The following is a 22,230-nucleotide window of genomic DNA, read 5'->3' as shown; positions in this document are numbered from 1 at the left end:
ACGATGTTTTCCACAGGCACAAAATAAAGTTTGCCTTGATATCGATCGGCAAAGTTGGCTTGATTACGGCGACCCTAAGTAAACTGCTCACCCCTTGTGTAATCTGTAGATTATAGTCGTGAAACGTTCAAGTATCTGACTTTTCCGTTGCTATACAATATGGTTATTTCGCGATGGATGAAACAGCATCCTAACCTTATAATAACAGATTCGGAACATTTTTCTTTGATACGCGAAAGCTCGTTTATTTACAATATCCGGATACACGGTATCTTCGAATTGAGAACTCAATTTTCCGTATGTCTTCTCGAATAATCATTCTTTTCAAGTAGCTCTCGTTGGACTATAGCAAAATCAACACTGCACCGCGTCAGTTACCGCTAGCGTGTCGCGCTTTCACTCCGCGGGACAGGTTTAATTTTATATCCGATCATTTCACAGATATTACTAATTACAATACGTCCTTGATTTCGAACGGTCTAAACGATTTTAATTTAATGTCTCAATAATAGGCGAATCCATTCTAAGTGAAGAGCGACAGCGACCACTCGATCGAACAATTACCTGTTAATTGTCCCAGAGTTTAAGTCCCTGCAATTAAGTGCAATTTACGACCACAAGTACAATGAGATTCGATTGATATTTATCTATACCAGCGTTCATCGAGGATCGTAGCACCGTATAATATTCTAAAGAGAACGTCGAACATAAGGCAGACTTAAACGAGATGGAATCTGTAGCAGCAGTACCAACTCGATAGTTCCGTGCAACATCGATAATATCTCTCTTGAAGTCAGTCGCGGCGAACAATAATTAACGGTGGCAATAAATAAGCTGGTCTCCGTATTGTGAAACGACAACGCCGGCTGTAAATGCAGCAGTTTCTGCCGCGGCTCTAATTAGTCTGACAATTATAGTGCGTTGATCCAATTCACCGTAAGATTATGACTCCTTATCAAGCGAACAAGAGATCGTTTCACACCCTTTCTTAACGATTGAACCGATCTACTCAAATCATTTCACGTTTTGTTATTTACCAAGTACAAAATGACCAATAAACCGTTCTGCTAGATAAAAATGACGTAACAAGCTCATAAATAACCGCGGAGAATGCGACTTGAGACAAATCACAAAACATGTGACTTGAGCAACAATAAAGATAAAAATTATTTAAATTGTTGAAGTAATTATTTGAAGAAAAACTCTACAACTTTTCTTTTTAATATCCGTAACCTGGAGACCGCTGTTACGAAGAGAATAGAATTTAGTGAAAAAATTCAAAATGAGGAGAGGTTCATATTATTGTGCCTTTGAATATAAATTTTTATTTGAATTACAAGGTCTAGAAACAAAAGAGCTATAGGTAGATTTCTATTGCTGTTTCTTATAGCCTTCAGCTAGAGCTACACACCAAGGTTAACTTGTTGCTAATGTCCTTTGCTATAAATATATGAACGTGTTCCCTGTCATAGCTTCTTCTATTGTATTGTAACATGTAAGAGTGAGGATCTGGATCAGCATACACTATACCTATACTTATTTCAATATATTTTTCTATTAAAAATTCTTCTACTCGTTCTCTATCAGTCAATTTCAATAGAAATTATAAAGTATAATACAAATAGTACATATATGCATACTTACTCGAAGCCTAAAAAAGGTCGTAAGAGCAAGGGAAGTAAGCATTCATGGGATGTGATCGTGTGACGATATGCAAAACAAGAAGACGGTGGCTCGTGCTATTATCGTTTGCCCTTCAACGATCGATTCTTCCCCTACTGCCTTTACTTGCTAAGCATGACAAAAGCATCTGTCTGGCACCAATTTATCAATTTGACGTTTTTACGTCCTTTCAAAGAAGAAAGACCTTGGAGATTCGTCATCTTCTTTGATCTTTAATACAGCCTCCAAAGTAGTCAACAACTTTGACTCTGATCTCATAAAAAGGGCATGAAACCTTTTAAAATCTCATAAACTTTTACAAAGTCCCTTCTCCTCTATTAAATACTCAAAACTTTGACTTTCTAATAGAAGTTTCTTGTTTTCCTCGTAGTCTTAAGGTCCTTTGAGATTTCTCTTCACGATTAATGCCTTTGCGGCATCAAATTTGCGGAGATGGAAAGAATTCATTTGTTAAATTTACAACCTCGCTATATCTGTGTGGCACACACTACACGTCTAAAAAGATGCTTCGCAATCCGACTACTGAATTTATGTGCGAGGACAGGTGTTAAAACAGACCCAGACAGAGATTGTGAAGTCAAGCTTCAGCGAGGTGCAGGTATAAAGTTAAAGGAAAAGTCAAAGGTTGCCGAGGATGCTGGCACGAAGGTGGCATTGTCGTAGATCGAACGAATCAGTGAGCCCTGCTAGCTAAACTATTATCATCGTATTTCCTGCGTTGCGAGAAGGAGCAGCTGTGGTTAACGTTCCCCCGGAGAGTGCTCCACCCCCGGCCAGTGTTCATTGAAACTGAAGAGGTGCTCTTCCTCGTCGAAAGGCGGATCCCAATTTGATTTCCTTTGCCTGGCAGCATGAGCTTCGATGAGCAACCATTGAACAGATCGTTCTCTCCCGAAGAGAAAAGAAATCTAGGTGTGGTCAATAAACGACCTGTCTTCACGAATAAGCGTCGATTCAGTTAAATTAGCGATCAGCCGTTCTGGAACTTGTTTATGGACAGATAGAGACCCATGGATGGAACACGTTTGTGTGGAATCTAGGTGTTTGTGGTGTTTGAGCGGCTTTGTCACGTTCGCTGCGTGTCGCGTAAATTCGTAACCGACAGAGTAGAAGAGGCCTCGTGGACAAGGACTACGACAGATATCGAAGAGTCGACAAGACCATAGAACATCCGCCACTTAACTCGTTGCCTCGTCTCATACTCCCCTGCCGTTAAGGTTGCCTCGCAAAATTGCTCGTAATTCATATTGTCTCATTCCGGCGTAACGGTGCATCCAATCAACGCCAATCTTCGCTTTGGAAACGCTGAGTTGTAAAAACGGCTCAGCAGTTCGGAAGAGATACACCGTATCGTTTTATTATACGTACACGTGTATCATATAAGTCGTTAACGTCTAATCTGGCCGTTTCCCAAAAACAATTTCGACCGTCACGTCTCACGGTGTTCATGTTCGATTCGTATCTCGTTCGAAAGGAACAAAAAGAGGGTTCGTACGAGGATTTATAATAGCGTAACGAAATGTCGCCATCATCGAGCCAGATTATACGGAATAGCTAGTCTCTTCGACGAGGCATAAAGCATGTAACTAGTTGTGTTCGCTTCTGAATAAAAGAAAAGTATGTTGGGTATAATGGACGGACAGTCGGTAGCCACGCGGTACGGTTGTAACAGATCGTTACATGGAAAAATGTTGGGAGGCTAACTCTGCCGAGAGGAATGCGTTCCGCGGGCTATAACACGCATAGAGAAGTATACAGATAATTCAGGATAATGCGGCGTGTACGTCGACTCACCTGAAACAAATTGTAACCTTTATCGTACATCCACATCTCGTCGGCTGGATGCTCCTTGGGACTCTCTCGTGGGCTGGCGTTCAGAACCTGAGGAGGCGGACCCCTAGTCAGCTGAATCGCCAGGGACCTTTGTAAAAGCAAGAGGCATCGGGAGGGTCCCGAGCCTCCAGGGCTCGTCCCGTCTCCCAAGATCGAGCCCATTTTTCGAGGCCCGTTCTTAACGATTCCAAACACTCAGCGGTGGTGGCATCACGGAATCTGAAAAACAGGAAACGAACCCGTTAACGTACTTGTGATGTAGCAATTTCGCGTCGATAGAAAAAGACGAAAGTTAGAGTTTGAATTAGATCGAAGATCGATTTACTTTTTGCCACTATCTCTCGATCGTAAATCCGCGAACGAAGAAGTTTAATGAACTCGTAAGAGTGTTTTCTTTCTTTCTTAATGGTTTTTATTCGTTTACTTTCAAAAGACAGGTAGGCAAGCGTTGAATTCGTTTGTGTATACAAGCTTTCCTCTGATAATTCTTATCTACGATTACGTAGAGGAACGATAACACTCGTGGAGTTCGCGGTACCGTTATCCTCGTTTGTGAAACTTTCGCGCAAACTCGAGTGCTGCGCATACTATCAAGCTACACGGGTGGATGGGACGTTGAAGCAGCACCTTGCATTAGTTGCATTATTCCACGAGGCTGCTTCGAGGAATTCTGCAGCTGCGCGTTCACCTCGAATCGACGTTCGGCAATTAGTATCTCTTAAAAGTAATTAAACGCAGCTGGATAATACTTAACGCGCGAATCGATTTGTAAAAGGTTTCAAGCTGCTGCGTTTCTCAATATGTTTAAGGTTTCCTTCCATTAGCACGATCGTAAACTTTTGGAATAATCGTATAGCTGTATATATATATGTATGTATTTAATTTTTCTGTAGAAAATCTTTGACACGATGGAAGGATGTTTATTCTTCGAATTTGTACATATGTGCCTCACAAAAGTCAAGTTAATTAACCTTATTTTTTTATAAATTTCTTAATTTCGTTACGTTAGGCAATATATGCGATGTTCAATTTTCAAGAAACAGATAATTTACTTTTATAATTTCGCTAATTACAAGTAAATGAGAGTAAATTCCTGTTGGAATTTAAAAGAATAATATTTGTTGCATCGTTTATCTGTACTTTCCAATTTACAGAGTTGATCACTGTGGCGTCCGAAAGGTTCGTATTTCTACCTCAGTTTTATCTCAACAGGCAAAAATACTGATACCATTACCAAATTGAAACAAAAATTTGTGCATACGTGCCAACAATGATTCTTTCGCATTTTCTTCGAATTTGCAAGATTTTTTAACGACAGAAGAGTTTCAATCCAGAAAATTGAGGAGTATTAAGTAGAATGATTAGGGAAGAAACTCGATGAAATGTAACAGATGAAACGTTCATTTTCATCTTGACACGTTCGATTCGCCCTTCGCCTCATTTTCTGCCGGCCACAAAGCAACGTCACGTTTCTCTTTATTGTATCAACAACTACCATGCCGGCATCCTAATTGATTTACGCCCCGTCCCTTTGGTCATCAGCAAGCTGAAGGAATCTCATCCGCAAAAATCTACGTGGCCGCTAGTACTAGAGATTGCAAAAAGGGGTGCTAAAGAGGGAAGAGCCGTTTCGGAGAAGAATTATGTGCGAAGGGGACATGATTGCATCAACGCGAAGGCTCTGACGTGAAACACCGTCGGATGAAATTGTTTTCTCGTGGATGCTTCCTTTTTGGAAATTTCATTATGAGCGAAATGTAGTAGAAGACGAAGAATTCTTTTTCTCGACACATTTTCGTTTTCTATCGAAAATATTTCATATAAAAATGTGGCGTGATTTTTTTCCCTAATCTATCTTAACTCGAAGCACTGGGGAAATATAGGTTTGCACATTTTTATTTCGTAAATTAAATCGAGTTTATCATAATTTTACTCGCCACTTTATGATCTTTTCAAGTTGGTTAGCCATCTGGAGATAAAGTTTACTTTATTATTCTATTTTAAAACTTGTCTCTGCTTTATAGCAGAGTGGAAAAATCCGCTTCGCGATCTAGGTTCGATGATAATGATACAGAGCGAAGAAAAATGGCTTTTGCAGCTATCACTGATAACAGGATGGATGAATATTATATTACTGTACAACGTGCCAAGATACACGCTCTAAAACGTCTAGATCTTTTTGGTAAAACAGAACGGTCGTAAATTTGGCACGGAAGCCTGGCAATTACGGCCGCATCGAATTGTGGGGCCCGGAAGGAATCAACGAAGTAATCTCGCGCCTTTGGCAACGCTCCAAGGCGCAGCCGATCCAGACAATTCCTCTAATATAGTGTTGCAGTTTGCGCTACCCTGAAGAAATTGCACCGACCATGAAATTCGTCCGCGAATATTTTTCTCTCTTTGGTCCCTTGTCCCCTGGGGTCAGACGAAATTCATTGGTCCTATAAACTTTTTGACGTCCCTGGCTGAAATATGAGAACAATGAGGGAAACGTTGACAGTCTTTGAATACTTTCTTCGCGTTGACAAATAACAACCAAGATATTTGACGTTTTAATATTTGCATATTTTTATTAGTGGAAATATTTTCTAGCTCGTCATTCCATAGAGAGTAAAGTGAAATTAGACGTAAATTGGATTTTGTTAAATGTTATTACGAATCAGAAAATTAAATATTCTCAGGAGAAGTAATAGTCGTAAAGAGGAAATTACGGAGATTTTATTGGTCGTTTTGTAAAGAATTACAGCTCCGTGAGACATCTTTTATATCTCATTACATATCAAATGGAGAATTTTCTGTAAAACGCGGAATGAGTCGAGGAACATAGAGAGGATAGATCGGTGTTGTTAATGGAACAATAATGTAACTTTCTCAGTATTCAATTAGCAGACCGTTCATCATATTTTATTATCGTGCCGATCTTGAGAACAGGCGAAACTTCTCCTGTATTGCGGCGATTGAATACTAGAAATGTAGATATAAAATGGCGCATAGACACGCGATCCCTGCCAGGTAAAATTGTTCCGTTAATGCTTTTTGTTCGTATGGTCGCTTAATTTCCTTCGTTTCACCTTGTGCTAGTTTGCCTAGATCGTACTCGACTAAAAATCAAGAAAACGGAAAGGGAGAAAAAAAAAGAGAACTTCCTCTGGCGTGACTCACCGACACATGCACTTTCTTGAATCGCGTAATACGTTCATGCTTTTTATGGAAAATATAAGACAGGAAATAAAATCAACCATATTTCCAAAGTAACGTTAAACCAGATATAAACATTCGATAAAATTGCGATGAATTTATATACTAAGTCTGCGAGTGAAGGTCGCAATGACGCGGCAGAGAAAATTAATTTGTCTCGGAGTGATTCATCAATGAATCTTGGGAAGTATGACCGAGTAAATTTGTCTTATGAGACAAATTAACCGCGTCGGCGAAAGTTGATCGTGAACAGTTGTCATTCACAGCTTAAAAGGTGTATAAATTATCATTCGGCTTCGAAAGTCCAACGAATCTCTAAAGACTAGTAAGTTTCTATTTCTGAAACAATCTTCTGAATAGAATATTTTTAGTTTTCGATTGAAGTTCAATTTTAGTTTTGTGAAATTTCGAATATTAAGATTCGATAACAAAGATTTCTAAATTTCTAAATATTTCGAATATTTGAATATCTTCAAAGCATGTAAAAATATAAAAATTGGAATATTCCAATATTTGAAAATTCGAAAGTTTGGAAGTTTGCACGTTTGAATATTTAAATATGTAGAAACCTGAAAATTTGAAACGGTTAAGATTGTTCTGTCACCGGCAGTGTCACTGACTTCGTTTCACCTCGTGCCAATTTAAAGAACGGAAGACATCCGGTCTCGCTTCGCTCGGGGTAGACTTCCTGCAGTATGAGTCATCAGCGTGTCTTTGCATTGTGACGAATCTCATTAAGTCGCCGTCAGTCATGCCGGCTCTGTTGTTAACCGCGCGTCTCCCGAAACTGGCCATCCAGATATGTCGATAGATTGATTCCAAGATCGTTCAACGATCCTTTTCAGCTCGTACCAATTTCGTTCATTGGCGCGCGTGTCGAGAGAAAGTCATTCGACAGACGCTTTATTTTTCATTCAAATCTGGACCGTTTTATTAATTCGTCCCTGAATTCGATCGAACGCAAACTAGAATGATTTTACAGATTTCTGATTTGTTTTTAATATAAAAAAATAGGGCGAATATACAATTTTCAAAAATCGAAAAAAATATGTATCGATTGTATGAAAGTTACAAAGAATGAACCATATCCTAAGGGAAGGCAGATTCAACTATGACCGTCCCTTACATTGTCCTTTAACAACTTTATCGACATAATTTTTCATCGATTACCCTCACTTTTCCCAAAGTTAGATAGAACCGGGGATAGAACCGTTCCAGCGGAATCCCATTCCATACGCAGGATTTTGCTCACAATGGAGCCATTTAAATGCATTCCTTGCGTCAGTTGTGTCTTTTCCAAAGGATGTCTCGTCTTATCAAAGAAACTGATTGCTTCATTCTGTGAAACGATTCCAACGGAATTTATCCAATATCTTTGCTTGTCGATATTCACGTGCCCCTTTCTTGTTTATTTCTTTTATTCTTTTCTATTTATATCTTGTTTATTTTATTTTTTCTTTGCGAAAAACTAATTTCCAAAAGACCACTTTCTTGTCATCTGTTTTCCTCGTTCCACTCGTGCAACGTTCTCCCATCTGAACGAACAGATTCCGCGATTCTTGACCTACAATGACGATCAAGATCTCGCAGGCTCTACATTCGAATATTGTGGGTGGTTTGCTTCTAGTGTTCCATGGTAGAATGAAAAAGTAGGCCGCACGGTTCATTTTCCACAGTGAAGAATATCGTGGCTTGAGAAAGGCGAGGATTGATCGCCGGTCCGATAAGCCCACTGTAATTTCTTTCTTGCCTGTTATACGTTCAAAATTGAACACGATAATTACACCCTTAATTGCCAGCACATCAACGCAATCCTCCGTGTCTTTTTAATACGCACCTGTAACGCCACGACACGTAGCACAGTCACGGTGTTTTAGTAGTAGTTGTTCATAATTGCTGCTCAAGGTCGCGCAGAATATCTTGTACAAGCAAACCAATTCGAAATATTCGAAACGGACTATTGCTGGAAAATGTTTGTCAGTGATTTCCAAATGGAAAATATAAAACGTTGGTTGAGAAAGCTTAAAATAACAGTCGAGTTAAGATTGTTTTCCCAGGAGGCGGGCAAGAAGGCCGCGAGTTTATCATAGTCTCGTCGTTTCGTTTCACAATTAGTCGACGCTAGACGCGGATGAGCATGCCATTGCCCGTAAGAAAATCTGTTTAGCCTTGCAAGGATCTGTATATGGACATATCGGTGCACACACGAGCGCGTACACACACCGGTGTTTATGAAAGATGAATAATAGCGCGAGCTATAGCAAGACTGAGAAGTTGAATCGTGCCTAGAGAGAATCGTGCTCAACTATAATACTTTTTAACTTGTCGATAAATACGTGGCCGTTCGCGTACATAAATATTTGTCAGGATTTCAGTGTTCCCCCTTCTCTACTCATCGGCGAGAAGGTAGAATCGCCGAGAACGATGGCTACCACGGAATATTTGCACAGGTACCATTTTTACGAGCGAATAAATCACCCAGCGCGCTTTCGATCCGTTGTAACATCAATTTGCCACTCTGTCGTTATTCATCCATCTGTTGGTACGGTGTCGAATCGGGTATATACGTAGAATGCACACGCGAGGCGAGTAGAAGAGGCTTGCATATATTAACCGTTGCCACGGACCTTTTGATGTAGCACCGGCTCTTCCAGCGAACAGAACGAGCTTCGTCGAGTGTCTAGAAAGCACATCGTCGGACCATTCCTCGTAAACCGTATAACGGGTACGATCGAACGAGCATCGTCGCCCCTAATGATAGGCCAAATAAAGGCAGACGTCCCTAAAGAGAAATTAGGTAATTAAAAGCAAGTTGACGCGCCGCGCCGGCAGATGCAGTGGCGCTGTAATTTTTGCCGAAGGTTACTTCGTACATTCCGCGAACACCATGACCAATCTGATTTACCACAGAACACGATTAAAAGCGAATGTCGATTATAATGTATAAGAAATATGTAAATATGTATAAGAAAAGAGAAACTACTACTCGAGTGATCGAACGTTGAATATTTTTAACGTTGGTCGATGGGATGGTTGTATCGAATGATCAAGTCGCTGACTTATCCATCATATGTGCCCAAACAAATTACTCATTCTCGTTCTTTGAAATTCAGAATCTAGAGAAAGCGTAATCGTTCAGCTGCAGCAATCCTCTCCCTATTAAACTACCGAAAGTATAGAAAATTCTTAAAAATTACGTACAGGGAGAATCTCGTTGGAGATCCAACTTCTGTCAAGAAACAACGGGCCTTTGGACTTTGAATCGTAATGAATTTTCCATCGCTATCATCGATGCCACTGGTATATCATCGAAAGTACGATCTTAACCCGAAGAACCATAAATATGTCGTTTAATAAACATCATGACGATCTAGAAGCTAAACTTCGTCCTAGCGTTTCACGCTCAGATTCCAACAGTTAGACGATTGTTCATACCTGTTCCGTTTCCCTTTCGATTATCCGCCATATAATTGAGCCTACCCTCCGTTTCTGGCTCCGTTGCTAAACTGAACGAGGCGTGTAATTTTCGAATTTACGATCCTCTGAAGTCATAGGAGGGATGAGTTCTACGAAGAATGTTCCATCCCGAAAGAACGATCCCCGAGGGTTTGCTGCGTATCTGCGTTATTGATGGAAGAGATGCGCGTATTAAACGCGGCGCTTTCGTGATTTATTAAATCAAGCAGCACGATACAGCAAAGCGACGGTTTATACTGCATTCAACGATTCAACGTGACTTCATTGTAAGCACCAGCAAGGGCAACAATGAAGTGGAAGTCTTGGTCGTTCTGTCTTTCGACTATAAGCACACACGGCGAACAGAGGATGTATCCACCTACCGCTGAATCACGGAAAAGAGTTGCAGCCTTGATACATGCAGATAACGAGCCAACTGTTGAACGCACGGTTTATATTCGTATCTACCACGGTGTAATTATATAACGATGACCAGTGCGGTGTATAATTATGTTTGAATTCACCCTGCAGCGATACTTGACAAATATACCAGATATACAACGTCGCGCTTCGGCCTGAAGAAACAGATGAAGAACGATCGAAGGAACGCAAGAACAGAGAAACGAACAAAGGAGCAGAGAGAAAGATAAATCAAATCACGTGTAATAAAATATCGATGATATTTGTGAAACCGTGAAAGTAGCGGGATGATTTCTTCATAAAAGAATCCTACGAGATAGCGTGACTTTTTATTGTTTTAGATGAAATGAATCTTTTTTCTCGAGTCATGGGAAAGATTCCAGATCGGTGCAAAGACCTGCGAATAGAGGGTCATTGTAAGCAAGTTGTTACACTCTTTCTATTTCACTGTGAAGATTTCTTCGCGCTATGCAGGGAAAAAACGTATTATTAAATGTACAAAAGTAAACGCTGTTTATCAACCATGTTCTGTAATTGTGCGTAATTCGTGGAGACAAAACTTTATTCAGATCGACGATTTTCCAACAAAGAGGAGAAAATAATATATCGCAAAAGCATGCAGTACGTGTACTTGCTCTGTCTGTATATACGTACATATGCATACAATCACAGTAACAGGCATTTTATAAGTTCTCTATAAGGATTAATAACAAGAAATATCTTTAGCACCCATAAAATTAGAAGCTTCGTCATTTCTGCCAAAATCGAGTCCAAACAATTTTGTGACCTATACGGCTAAAGCTAATTTTGACGCATGCGTATCTTTATATACATGTATATATATATGATATATTTCACATATATTATTTTTCAAACTATATTTACGTGTTATTATATAACCATAATAACAATTATATTTTTCGAACAAATTTTACCATCACATATTTAAAATGCTTTTCATTCGGCACTTCGCTTTACCGCTATAAAATAAAAAAATACTCAACACAATTCAGAGTCATTTCGTATCGATACGCAAGCGTAAAAGATTCCTCAACAACACAGACGAATAAATTGAGTGAACGTAAATAGACATCTGCAACCGTCTACATTTCCTCTTTCTCACGTATACCAGCGCACTCCACACGTTCGTAATTTATTAAATCGAGGAGAACGCTGGATCGCGTCTATCTGGCATTCATCGATTCCGGCGAGGCAACTGGATCGTGATCGTCGCGTTGTCCCGTCAACGGGGGTCGAAGACACGAAGTACGCGCGCTCCCTTTCGACGGGACGGCTCGCGGGAAAAGTTTTCGCCGCATGCGGTCTCCGCTCGGATGCACAAGCCGCGCGGACACATGCCGCGGCGCGGCTCGCAAACGTATACATAATGAATGGCGCGCGGTATTATTTTCTGCGGAGCGTGGATAAGGTTATGAATACGTAGCGCCGCGAGCACGTATAACTCTCGTGAGTACGTATCTATCCGGGACCACCCAGGTCCGCGCGTTAAATCCTTGCCAGCAGCTGCCCATTCGTCCATTACGCTCGTATACCATAGTCGCGGTCGGTGAGAGAAGGAGAAGAGGAGTCCCGGAGAACACACGCGGCTCAGCCGCCTCGTTCTCCGTTTCCTTATGGACAACCTCCGGTACTTCGATCTCCCAGTCTTCGATCCTACGCTCCGCTTCTCTTTCTTTACTCGCTGACAATGCGACGGGCAGGTGTACCATTCTATGGCAACGTTCCACGGTGGAGTCTGCGAGGTCGATGTGTTTTCTGTTAAAGAGGTTTTATTTTGTTTTAATGGATATAGCGAAAATTTAGAGCTTTCTTACTTTTTATCAATTTTAAAGGTGGAAAACAATAGACAAATTTTCTGACGAAGTTCTTCCTTTCTTATGTGAATACTATGTTTCTTTTGAGATACGATAGGTATCTTTTATCTTTGATACAAAGGATGTGAAAAATGCATCGTAGGAAGCGAATGGAAAAAATATTTCATAATTGCAAATGATATGATTTTCCGTTAGTATAAGATTAATAAACGTCTAATTGCGTGTATTCGCAGAAGTGGTAATTAATTCGTATTAACTTCTAGATCCTCCTATTTTATTTCTTAACGGGTATTTGATGTATATGAGATATCCGGATGGAATAAACCAAACAACAAACTACGTGTTTCGCACTCGCGTATGAAAATAATTTTGCACCTATCGGCGTCGTTTAGCATCGCCGCGAGAGAATGTGTAGGAATTCCTATTTATTACGCGCCTCCTCACGAACTAATTTGCACCTGTCTGCGCTATCGGTGCGGTGCTCACAGGAACTTTTCAATTAAATGCAGGTCTAAATTCTATTTCAATATCAACCTATTATAACAAAGCTACATGATACGATGAAAATGTTTTGTATAATCTTTTATATAATACACATTATACACGCGAAGAATGCCTATCGTTAGCGTTTTTGCATCACTTTTGTACTTTAGGTACCTTCCTCGTTTCATTTTAATTGCCTCGGCGATCTTTCGAATCGTTAGGTTGTATTTGCAGCGGAGTACGTAGATACTAAAATTGCCAGTATCAAGCGTGTTTCCCGCGGACGCTGTAAATGTCCAGCATAATTTCGTTCTTGCGAAATTGCTTCTGATTGTCTGTTAAAATGATCGTCCTCGTACGTGAAATAGAGCACGGAGTTATCGTTACTCTTACTACATGCATTATGCATTTACTTTCATTTCATTTGTTGTTTTATTTATCCTTAACGCTTTTGCGCGCAACAGTGCCACCGCTGTTGGGTCCTTGTTAACGATATAGTATATCCACATGGGAAAGCTGACCAGCAGCCTATTAAAGCTCGTGAAGTCAATAATTATAAAACTCAAGTATTCCTGTCGGGATAAATTATCATTTAAATCGTCTATCGATTCCGCGGATATTTGATTTCCGCTTTTAACCGTATTTCAGTAGACGGCCAACGAGCGTCTCGTATCAAGATTTATGTACACATGGCCACGATATGCTAACGGAAAGCCTCAAATTGTCCGTAATTTGCACGGTCTCGCCAACGATTAGCGCAAATCATTCGTTCGAACGTGTTCGCACTGCTTCGCTAATGAGTTGAGTTAATTTCGCGATTTTTACGCGACGATCATGCAATGTTTTTTGGAAAACGGTGGAACAATTAAGATTAATGGATTATTGCGTTATTTTCTTTCGAACGAATTTTTTATTTTTTGACCCTTTTGCGAATCCTTGTATCTCGGTTTTGTTCATATTTGTTTTAGCAAATAAAGATTTCTTATGTTTTAAGGAAATATTTAACGCGAAATTTGGAACGAAGAAGCATTTGTAGCAAGTTTGCGAGTTTTGAAGATATTTTTTTAGCGTTAGAAAAATACAATTAGGTCGAAAATAAGTATATGCCTATGAGGCAAAAGCTAATAAGACTAATTCTACGTGTAAACGTTTTGGTTTATTAAGTTACTAAATAGCGTAAAGCGACTTTGATACTCACCTAAAATGATAGTATATATGTTATGTAATTGTTACGAGTATAAAAAAAGCGCTTGAAATGTGCGTTTCGTGTAATCGAATATGTGATTAGAATATCGCTAGACTATCTAGCTTGTTATGAAACTCACTTGCAACAGGAGTATAAAAAGCTGTCAGTAAAAAGTCGATACCAATTACTGTCTTTATCAATTCAACTATTTTGCACCTTATGCAATATCCACCTTATGAAGTAATGAAGATGATATAGCTGTGCATTTTTAACAGTATACTTTTGATCTTTTATTTACACTTCCACCATGACTTTTCAGATGTTACTCGTACTATCCATATCTTACTCTATTATCCAACATAGCACAAATATCACAGTACGTATTTGAAATTCGTTATCTTTCTATACATATAGTTGGCGTCTATTTCACGCGCGAAGTATAATTCTACTGTGCCCTTTGGCTCACTTTCGACCAGGTTGTACTTTTCCATCCTTAGAAAATTTCTTCAAAGAATTACCGATATTCATGATCTCTCTCGTATCTCAAAGATTTTCTTAAAACATTAAGAAAATTTTCCTCGGTCGAGGCGATAATAAAACGAGACTGAGACGTAGCAAAATTCGAGGGTCGTAGCACATTTCGTAGCATCAAGCATTGTCCATGATAAATCCAGAGAACTTTTCAAGGATCGCTCGAGACGATTTCCATAGAGTCATTCGCGTCAAATTTGTTGGGCGTCGTGTGAAAAAATAAAAGATGGGAAAAATACAGAAAAGCAACTAGCGAGCAGGGTCACGAGGGATAACCAAGACTTCGTATCTCCATAATGACAAGCAACGGTAAAACGGCGGATGACGAGGATGACGCCGTGAGGAGCTGATGCATTCTCAACTAAAGGATGTCAATTGCGTCGAGGCCGTTAGCGCATGGGTCACCGCGAGGATAATGCGGCTCAAACAGTATAAATTGCACCGTACATGAACATTATTGAAATAACGATAGAGGGAAAGGTTCGGTTGGCCTGGGATGAGCTTCACCATCCCAGCGAATCTCAGTTTTATTTGTCAAAAAACGATCGTATCTATGCAGACGTGTTATTATCCCTGGTTGCTCAAATTATTATCTATTAAAAACGTAAACAATCAAATTATTATTGTCTCTGGTAAAAATACCGCAGACCAAAGTTCAAAGTTTAATATTAGTAGCTACCTCATTGTAAATGGATGCACAGAGGACATGTCAAGTCTGTTGTTCGAAATGAAATCATACACTTCTTTACTATAGTAGAATGTTCGATGCTACTCATTATTATTTATAAAGAAAGTATTACTTTATTTACATCAAGGAGCTGGTACTTCAGGAGGTACTTTAATTTCAATATCGCGCTATTATTCCTGTTTCAGTCAAACACAGTTGTTGTGATCTGAGATGTTTGACGAAGATCGTGAAAAATGAGTATTCATAGGTCACGTGATTAACACATAAGAATATGCATGAAGCTTTAACGAAGATAAAGGTGAAAATATAAATTATCTGATGTACGTATGTACGTATAAATAGTAGCATAATAATCAATAAACGCTCACAATTTTTCCGCTTAATTCTTTCAAAAGAGTGAAAAATGGAAATTTAGAGCGAGCCTAATTCAATAACCAGCAGCTATAATAATAGGTTCGCACTGTTCAGCGTGAAAATTACGAAGATCGCGTTTAGCAGGATGAATTCGGTTGTTAATGGCGTCGACTTATGGAACTGGGTCTCGATCAGCGATAGGCAAACGTAGCGGTACTGCCGTGGCGTATTATAAATTGCCGTTAATACACGCTACGATGTTAAGCACTAATTACCTGGGTACCACCATGAAATTAGCTCCTATCGATACTGTGTACGCGAAAGAGTTTTCTACAAAACTAAACTTTCCGTGGTTATCTCAAGTAAAGAACACGACGTCGTCAGCGTTACGAAGCGAGGCAATTTCGAAATTCAGTTACGTGTACGAGACGCGAGATCGAGGATCGTGTATGGAGAGGAAAGGAACGATTAGAAAACGAAGGAATTCGCGCGGGTCGCGTGTCGTTAGCGAGGTAAATGGTGCGCGAAGGAAACTCGGACTCTCGACGATGCCGTTCCAACGAGGCGGTTTTATATGGCCGCTTCCAGGGTAGAAAATGTCATCGTGCCGGAGATCAGGTTCTACGAGTCGCTAACGAACAAACGTAAATCGAGGAATATGAAGCAGTCGCCTCTCGGTATCCAGGCAAAGGATGTCAACTGCAGTCGAGTGTGACTACCGGTTGTCAGGAGAGTAACACTAGCCGGCAGGATAAATTGCATCGGACATAACGAGTTGAACGAGTGATTCTTGACGACGATGGTGCAATGTACACTGGGCTTCATAACTTTGACTTCGAATTATTTTAATAATTTTCCGTTAGAATCGAATATTTCAATTCAGATTGTTATAATTCTCGCCTGTTATCGTCTCAACTAGCTTCTATTTGATATCAAAAATTCAATCGTCCTTTGCATACGTTTGTATTGGGTTCATATATAGTGAGAGAGATATTATTAAGACATATGTATACTATTGACCTAAACAGTTTTTGAATCATCGATCTTTAAAGATGATATAGCAAAGGTTGTTTCCTGACTAACTAGTCAGCAGAGTAATTAGAGAAGAAAATGTATAAAAGACACACCACAGGAAGTAGAAACATCTTTCGCTGTTGAACCATTAGTTGCTCTGTGGCTGAGGATAGTTCATACGATTTTACCGCGTGTATCAGTAGTTGTATTATTCTATGTAGCAATGAATTGTACATTTAGGAAGGTTAGTATTTTCTTATGTTTACTAGAAGTTGGCATCGTGTATATTTGCTCGCGGTACATAACAACATCGAGCCTCACTATATCGCCTTCTAATAGTCGACAGCAACGTATGGGTCATCTGTATGAAGTTGAATTATCAATCAATTATCGGATTGCAGTCAAGAGAATTGTCTTACTAAAGAGGTGAATTATATAATAATCTGTCTCAAGGATAAACTATCGGATTAAGTAAAAAATGGATATCCCAGAATCATCTATCATTTTACCAAAATACAAATTAAACTTGCAGGGACGTCAGCCTCCAAGGAACAGTCCTGTGGAAATACTCCGGTCTCGAAACAATTATGAACTTTTCATGCACTTTAACACGACGCGTTAGTAAATATCAAAGACAGATAGGAGAATGGCTGTGGTAGAAATCTCGAATGACACGGACAGATTAGTCGCGAAGCCCGCGGACAAATTAAACCTCGGATGAAAGTGTATCCAATGGAAACTCGATTGCACGAAAGTGTCTCCAGGATGGAAATTTACAAGCGTTGTAAAAACAGTTAGCATCCTGGACAATGACAGTGACTTAATGATTTTTCCCGTCAGGCTTCCAGGAAACCGGTAGTTTGAACGCGGAAACGAGAGATTCTTTAAAAGTATGATTAAAAGAATCGTTAGCTGATTATCGCACACACGGCGAAATAATAAGTGTCACGTGGTTGTGGGGGAATAAGAAAGCTCGGCGCGTTGAGGTCAAAGTTCATCAGTGGGAAATTTTTTAAAACGTCGAAGGATCGTGAACGAACACTGATCCGCGTGGCATTATTAATTGCGGGAGCGCGGATCGAGCGCGTGCACGAAGATCATTACGCGGCGGCATCATCCACAACCATGCGTTTCCTCCTCAGTTTTCTTCGCCAGGCGATTAATCTACGATCCGCGCAGCCACCGGGGCTAATTATAGTCGCGTGGATCATTATCGATGTGTCGTACCCATCATGGTCCTATGACTATGACAGGCCATCGCTTGGAAACGGGAGTCAGCCATTTTCACTTTCCACCGACCCCGGGAACTTGTCCAGAAACTGACGTGTATACGTACAAACGTGATTTAGAGATCGTGTAGGAGAATGATCAATGGGTTCGATTACCATCAGAGAATCGTGTGCCAAGTAATTACTCGATGGCTGTTCGGTTTCGCGATACGTTTTTGCCTTTCGAAAAATATACGATGTTCTAGAGCGCGGATTAAGATGGATACGAATCGACGAACCGTTAAAAGGCTGTGCAAACACGAGACGATAGCGCGTTACAAGGAATACTTGACACCGTGACACCATGATTTTCTTCGTATCGTAGTTGCGTAAATTAGATCACGTGTTTGACGTTATCGAAGAGGAAAATGAACACACAGATCGTAATTATACGATAAATATTCGCGACAAGGCTTCGTTCGCTATACAGGTTTAATTGTCGTTAACCATCTGAACTCTGTAGAAAAAACGACGGAACATTTGCGTAGATACGTATCTGCTATTGACGTCAAGTGGCTGAAAAAATATGGAGGTCGGCGTCGATAGGTTCGTCTATAAACGACCGTACCGTGGAAAATGCGTTGAATCGTGAAGATCGAGCGGAGGCGTAAAAGATATTCTACCGATGAAAAATTGATAGTTGGATGAATAGAGGACGTATCGAGATCGCTAATGTCTCTCTCGGGTGAAATTTACATAAGAATCTACTTTAAACACGAGCAGGTTTCACCGATAGATCTGTTACGGTATATGGTTCAATTTATGACTCGACGCATCCGCGGAAGTTGATCCGAACTGCGAGGTATGCAAATAACTTGTCTAGAGATAATTATTGCTTGAAAGCAGCACGACCTCGTTGGTTTCTCGAAATTTGATTTCACTACCACTTGGGGATCCATTAAGAGACCCACTCTCGATGCGCACACCACGACGATATGCTTCTGTTTTCCTTTCTCAACTCCATTTCACGAGTTTAGAACGCATCCAGTCTTGTTTAACTATACTTGCACGACCGATCGATCTTAATCCTAAAACACTGAACTGCTCCATCATTCATGGCGCAGAATATGCTTGTCTTTCATTATATAACCCATCTCGCCACTTTATCTTCTACATTCACGCACTAGAAGAGGCATGTAACATTTGCAGAGGCATTCGTAGAAGCGAATTATCATTCCTGATGCCAGGTTGTCGCAGTACGAAGGTGGGGAACACGAGCTGAAGTCTTGAAAGCGGAATTTTTTCGCGGCGACCTGCTATGTACGAGAGGAAAGTGACGGCTGTAGGAGGAAAACAATCTGGCTGCTGGCCGCGTGTGTTCTCCAGGCTGTAAAGGGAACAGCGAGACGAGTTCCTCTCCACGGTCCACGATCATTAATATCCTGCGGTTCGCGAATAGGTGCGCGCTCGTTAAATCATTTACTTGATTATCGTAACCGGACCCGAGATACATTTGCTCGGTCGATTCGCAATTCATTCGACGTTTCCATACCGCTTCTAGACCTGCCTCTTTCGGATCATATTTTATTACTACAATTTTCCCTTGACTCTTTACCGTGGATTCGTATCCCAACATTAGTTTATTCTCCGCTTGTTAGCATATTGGAAGTCTGTAAGTAGTTGTTAGTAGTTTCGGCTGTTCGTAGATGATCATCGCTGTAGATGTAGATATAGAGACGTAGAAGTACGAGGAACATTAATTTAACTCTTACGTTTCATAGGATCTGTAGGTAATGTACCTACACAGACGTACAGGTTTGAGAAAGATAGATTTAAAATCATACGGAATGTTTATATTTCGCAAGGGACGCAAATGCGAATACAGTAAATACCGGGCAAGATTTATGTCGGCTCTTTTGGCATTTTTACATCCCGCAAGGTTTATAAATGAAAACATGGGTCCGTAAAGGAGGATTTGCTTAAGATATTTTAACGCTTTTACATTTTGCAAGATATTCGACGTTACGGTGCTTGTATATTCCCTTCGAATGCTAGTCACGAAATTATGCGACCACCGCCAACGACGATAATTAATCGCGTCGATGGATTGCCGGTTGAAATTAGTAGCCGTAATTACTAAATTTATCCTTCATCGAGAAAATCGAGGCCTATCGACCGCACACATTCGTGCACACACAGCATTGTTTCCTCAGGATCGTAATAACGTCACGTAAGAGCGAAGGCAGAAAGGTATTTTCTTCTCTGTGCGGATACTTTTCACGGAAGAAAGTGTTCGTGGGAGGGAAACGGGCCGGGTGTACCCGCACCGACTATCCTCGCGATACCACAAAACGAACAACGGGTCTTTGTTATACACGTCGGCTCGCGATCATTAATATCACTACCTTCCGAACCAGGTAGTGCTTATGCATCGACTAGACCAATTACCGTTAGTTGTTCGCTGCCGCTGGAAAATGATTTATCGTGGATTGTCCTCGCGTACGAAATTTATAGAGCGAGTCTCTCTCTCTCCCGCAGAAAATAATCGGACCTCGATCGAAGCGCGTGCTCCGCGTTCGTTATTAAACACGTAGTCAATTGCCAACGTGGTTCTGGACTATCGGCACTCGCTACGATCGTGTGTTCGCCTAGTCGCGTATCGTCAAGAGCGTATGAATCGCAATTACGAGGCGAAAGAGAAAAATTTGAAGTTTTCCGGTATTACGAAGATCGGAGTTACCTTATTATATTATACTTCTTACATTTACTAATGGAAATTTATTTTAATATTCTTGTTACCAAAGACTTTGGTACTGAATATTCTTCATTATTGTACTTATTTTTATTATTAAAGTTGTTATTATATAGTTTTTATGATCTCAGAACATGGAGTACCTTTTATAAGATAATAATGGATCAATAAATATAAAAATATTCTACTATTACGTATTTTTTAAAGACCATTAAGAGTCATTTTAACTGGCTTTGGTAGAGATAGCTACGTCTCAAATGCAAATGTAATTCTAGTGTTAAAAGACAAAATAAATTCGACATTGTAGTTTCGTACAAGAAAATAGGAGCAGGAATATTGAGAAATTGAAAAGGCGTCACGGTGATAGACGGTAGATGTAATAGAGTAGCGGTGTCGTTTAACTGTTTCCTGTATTCCTGCCGAGAACTATCTGCTCGGCGTTGCTACAAATATATTTAAAACTGTCGAAAGCTCTAATATCTTTTCAATGTTGAATCTTGATAAAAATCGATTTCGAAAATATCGTGGAACGAGTTCGTCGTTGGCAGCGACGCTCGATCGAGTCCAAGTGTTTTCGTCACGGCGCGATAGCAATTCTCGGCCGCAGAGAATTTACTGTTTAAAATTCTGCGAGAAAGCGATACGTGTTCCATGGTACGGCAAGTGAGACGAATCGGTGTAGCTTGAGGGGAAAAAGTTGCTTTACGAAACGTAACACCGGCTGAACGTAAATTGACCTGTAATTACATTACCAATACGGTTAATAGGAAGGAATACGACGTTAGTTAAACGCGTTGAACGATCTAGTTCTAACATCCGATGAACGCTGGCATAAATTCTATTTAAAGCATTCCCATTGTTCGTTTATCGTTCGTTTGGTCTTACTACTTCGTCTTCTTGATTAGAGATTCGATTTCCGAGACGGTTATATCGCGTTAACGTCAGAATATCGTTCCATAGGACTCAAAGTAACGAACAAACTCGCCGGAGACCTTGATAGACACGGAACACGCAAGTTTCTCGGTTAAAATCACTCTTGCTTTTTGGTTTTTTCTTTCCGTTCGTTCTTTGCACGCGCAAGGACAGACAAGAAGCCTTTCTCCGGCGGTTGAACCGGTCTCTTTCACTCACTGGACAAAGACCAGCGTCCGGATGACTCGCTGAATTATTTTTTTATATACCCTTCTCTTACCTTCAACCCGTCTTCGTTAATCTTTCATGTGCTGAATTACGCTATTCTTATATGTTATTGCTATTTTAAATACTTCAACACCGTTCTAATAATATACATATACATTAAGCATGGTAACTGTACAACTTTTTGCATTTACCAGAGCATAAATGCATATATAGAACTCTATGCAAGTTATATCTTTTCACATCATCAATTATACATCATATATATGATACGTTATATATATTATCAATCTTCTAATTATACTTGGTTCAGGACAGCATCTTAATAAAAGAAATAGCACCGTGAGAACATGGAGGGATTAGATGATCGTTCTAAATGTTTTACCAAATCCATTTCTGAATTTGACGTTATATTTTAGGATTCTATGCATACTTGATTCATAATTGAACAT

The 22,230-nt window shown here is 40.1% G+C and overlaps 1 protein-coding gene across 2 annotated transcripts in view; it reads right to left on the bottom strand.

The window, feature by feature from the left end:
• The window catches only part of LOC132916806 (storkhead-box protein 2), a 109,742-nt gene that overhangs the window by 49,956 nt on the left and 37,556 nt on the right, over positions 1-22,230 (bottom strand). For both annotated transcript variants that reach the window (XM_060977149.1, XM_060977157.1), the window contains exon 2: positions 3,478-3,735. In XM_060977149.1, the coding sequence (XP_060833132.1) occupies positions 3,478-3,678 (201 nt within the window). In that variant the 5' untranslated portion in view covers positions 3,679-3,735. The remainder of the gene's footprint in view (positions 1-3,477; positions 3,736-22,230) is intronic.

The sequence above is a fragment of the Bombus pascuorum genome, chromosome 1 (genome assembly GCF_905332965.1).
Source record: "Bombus pascuorum chromosome 1, iyBomPasc1.1, whole genome shotgun sequence".
NCBI lineage: Eukaryota > Metazoa > Arthropoda > Insecta > Hymenoptera > Apidae > Bombus > Bombus pascuorum.
Note: the sequence above shows the minus strand (reverse complement) of the source record. Positions and strands in the feature narration are given on the sequence as shown.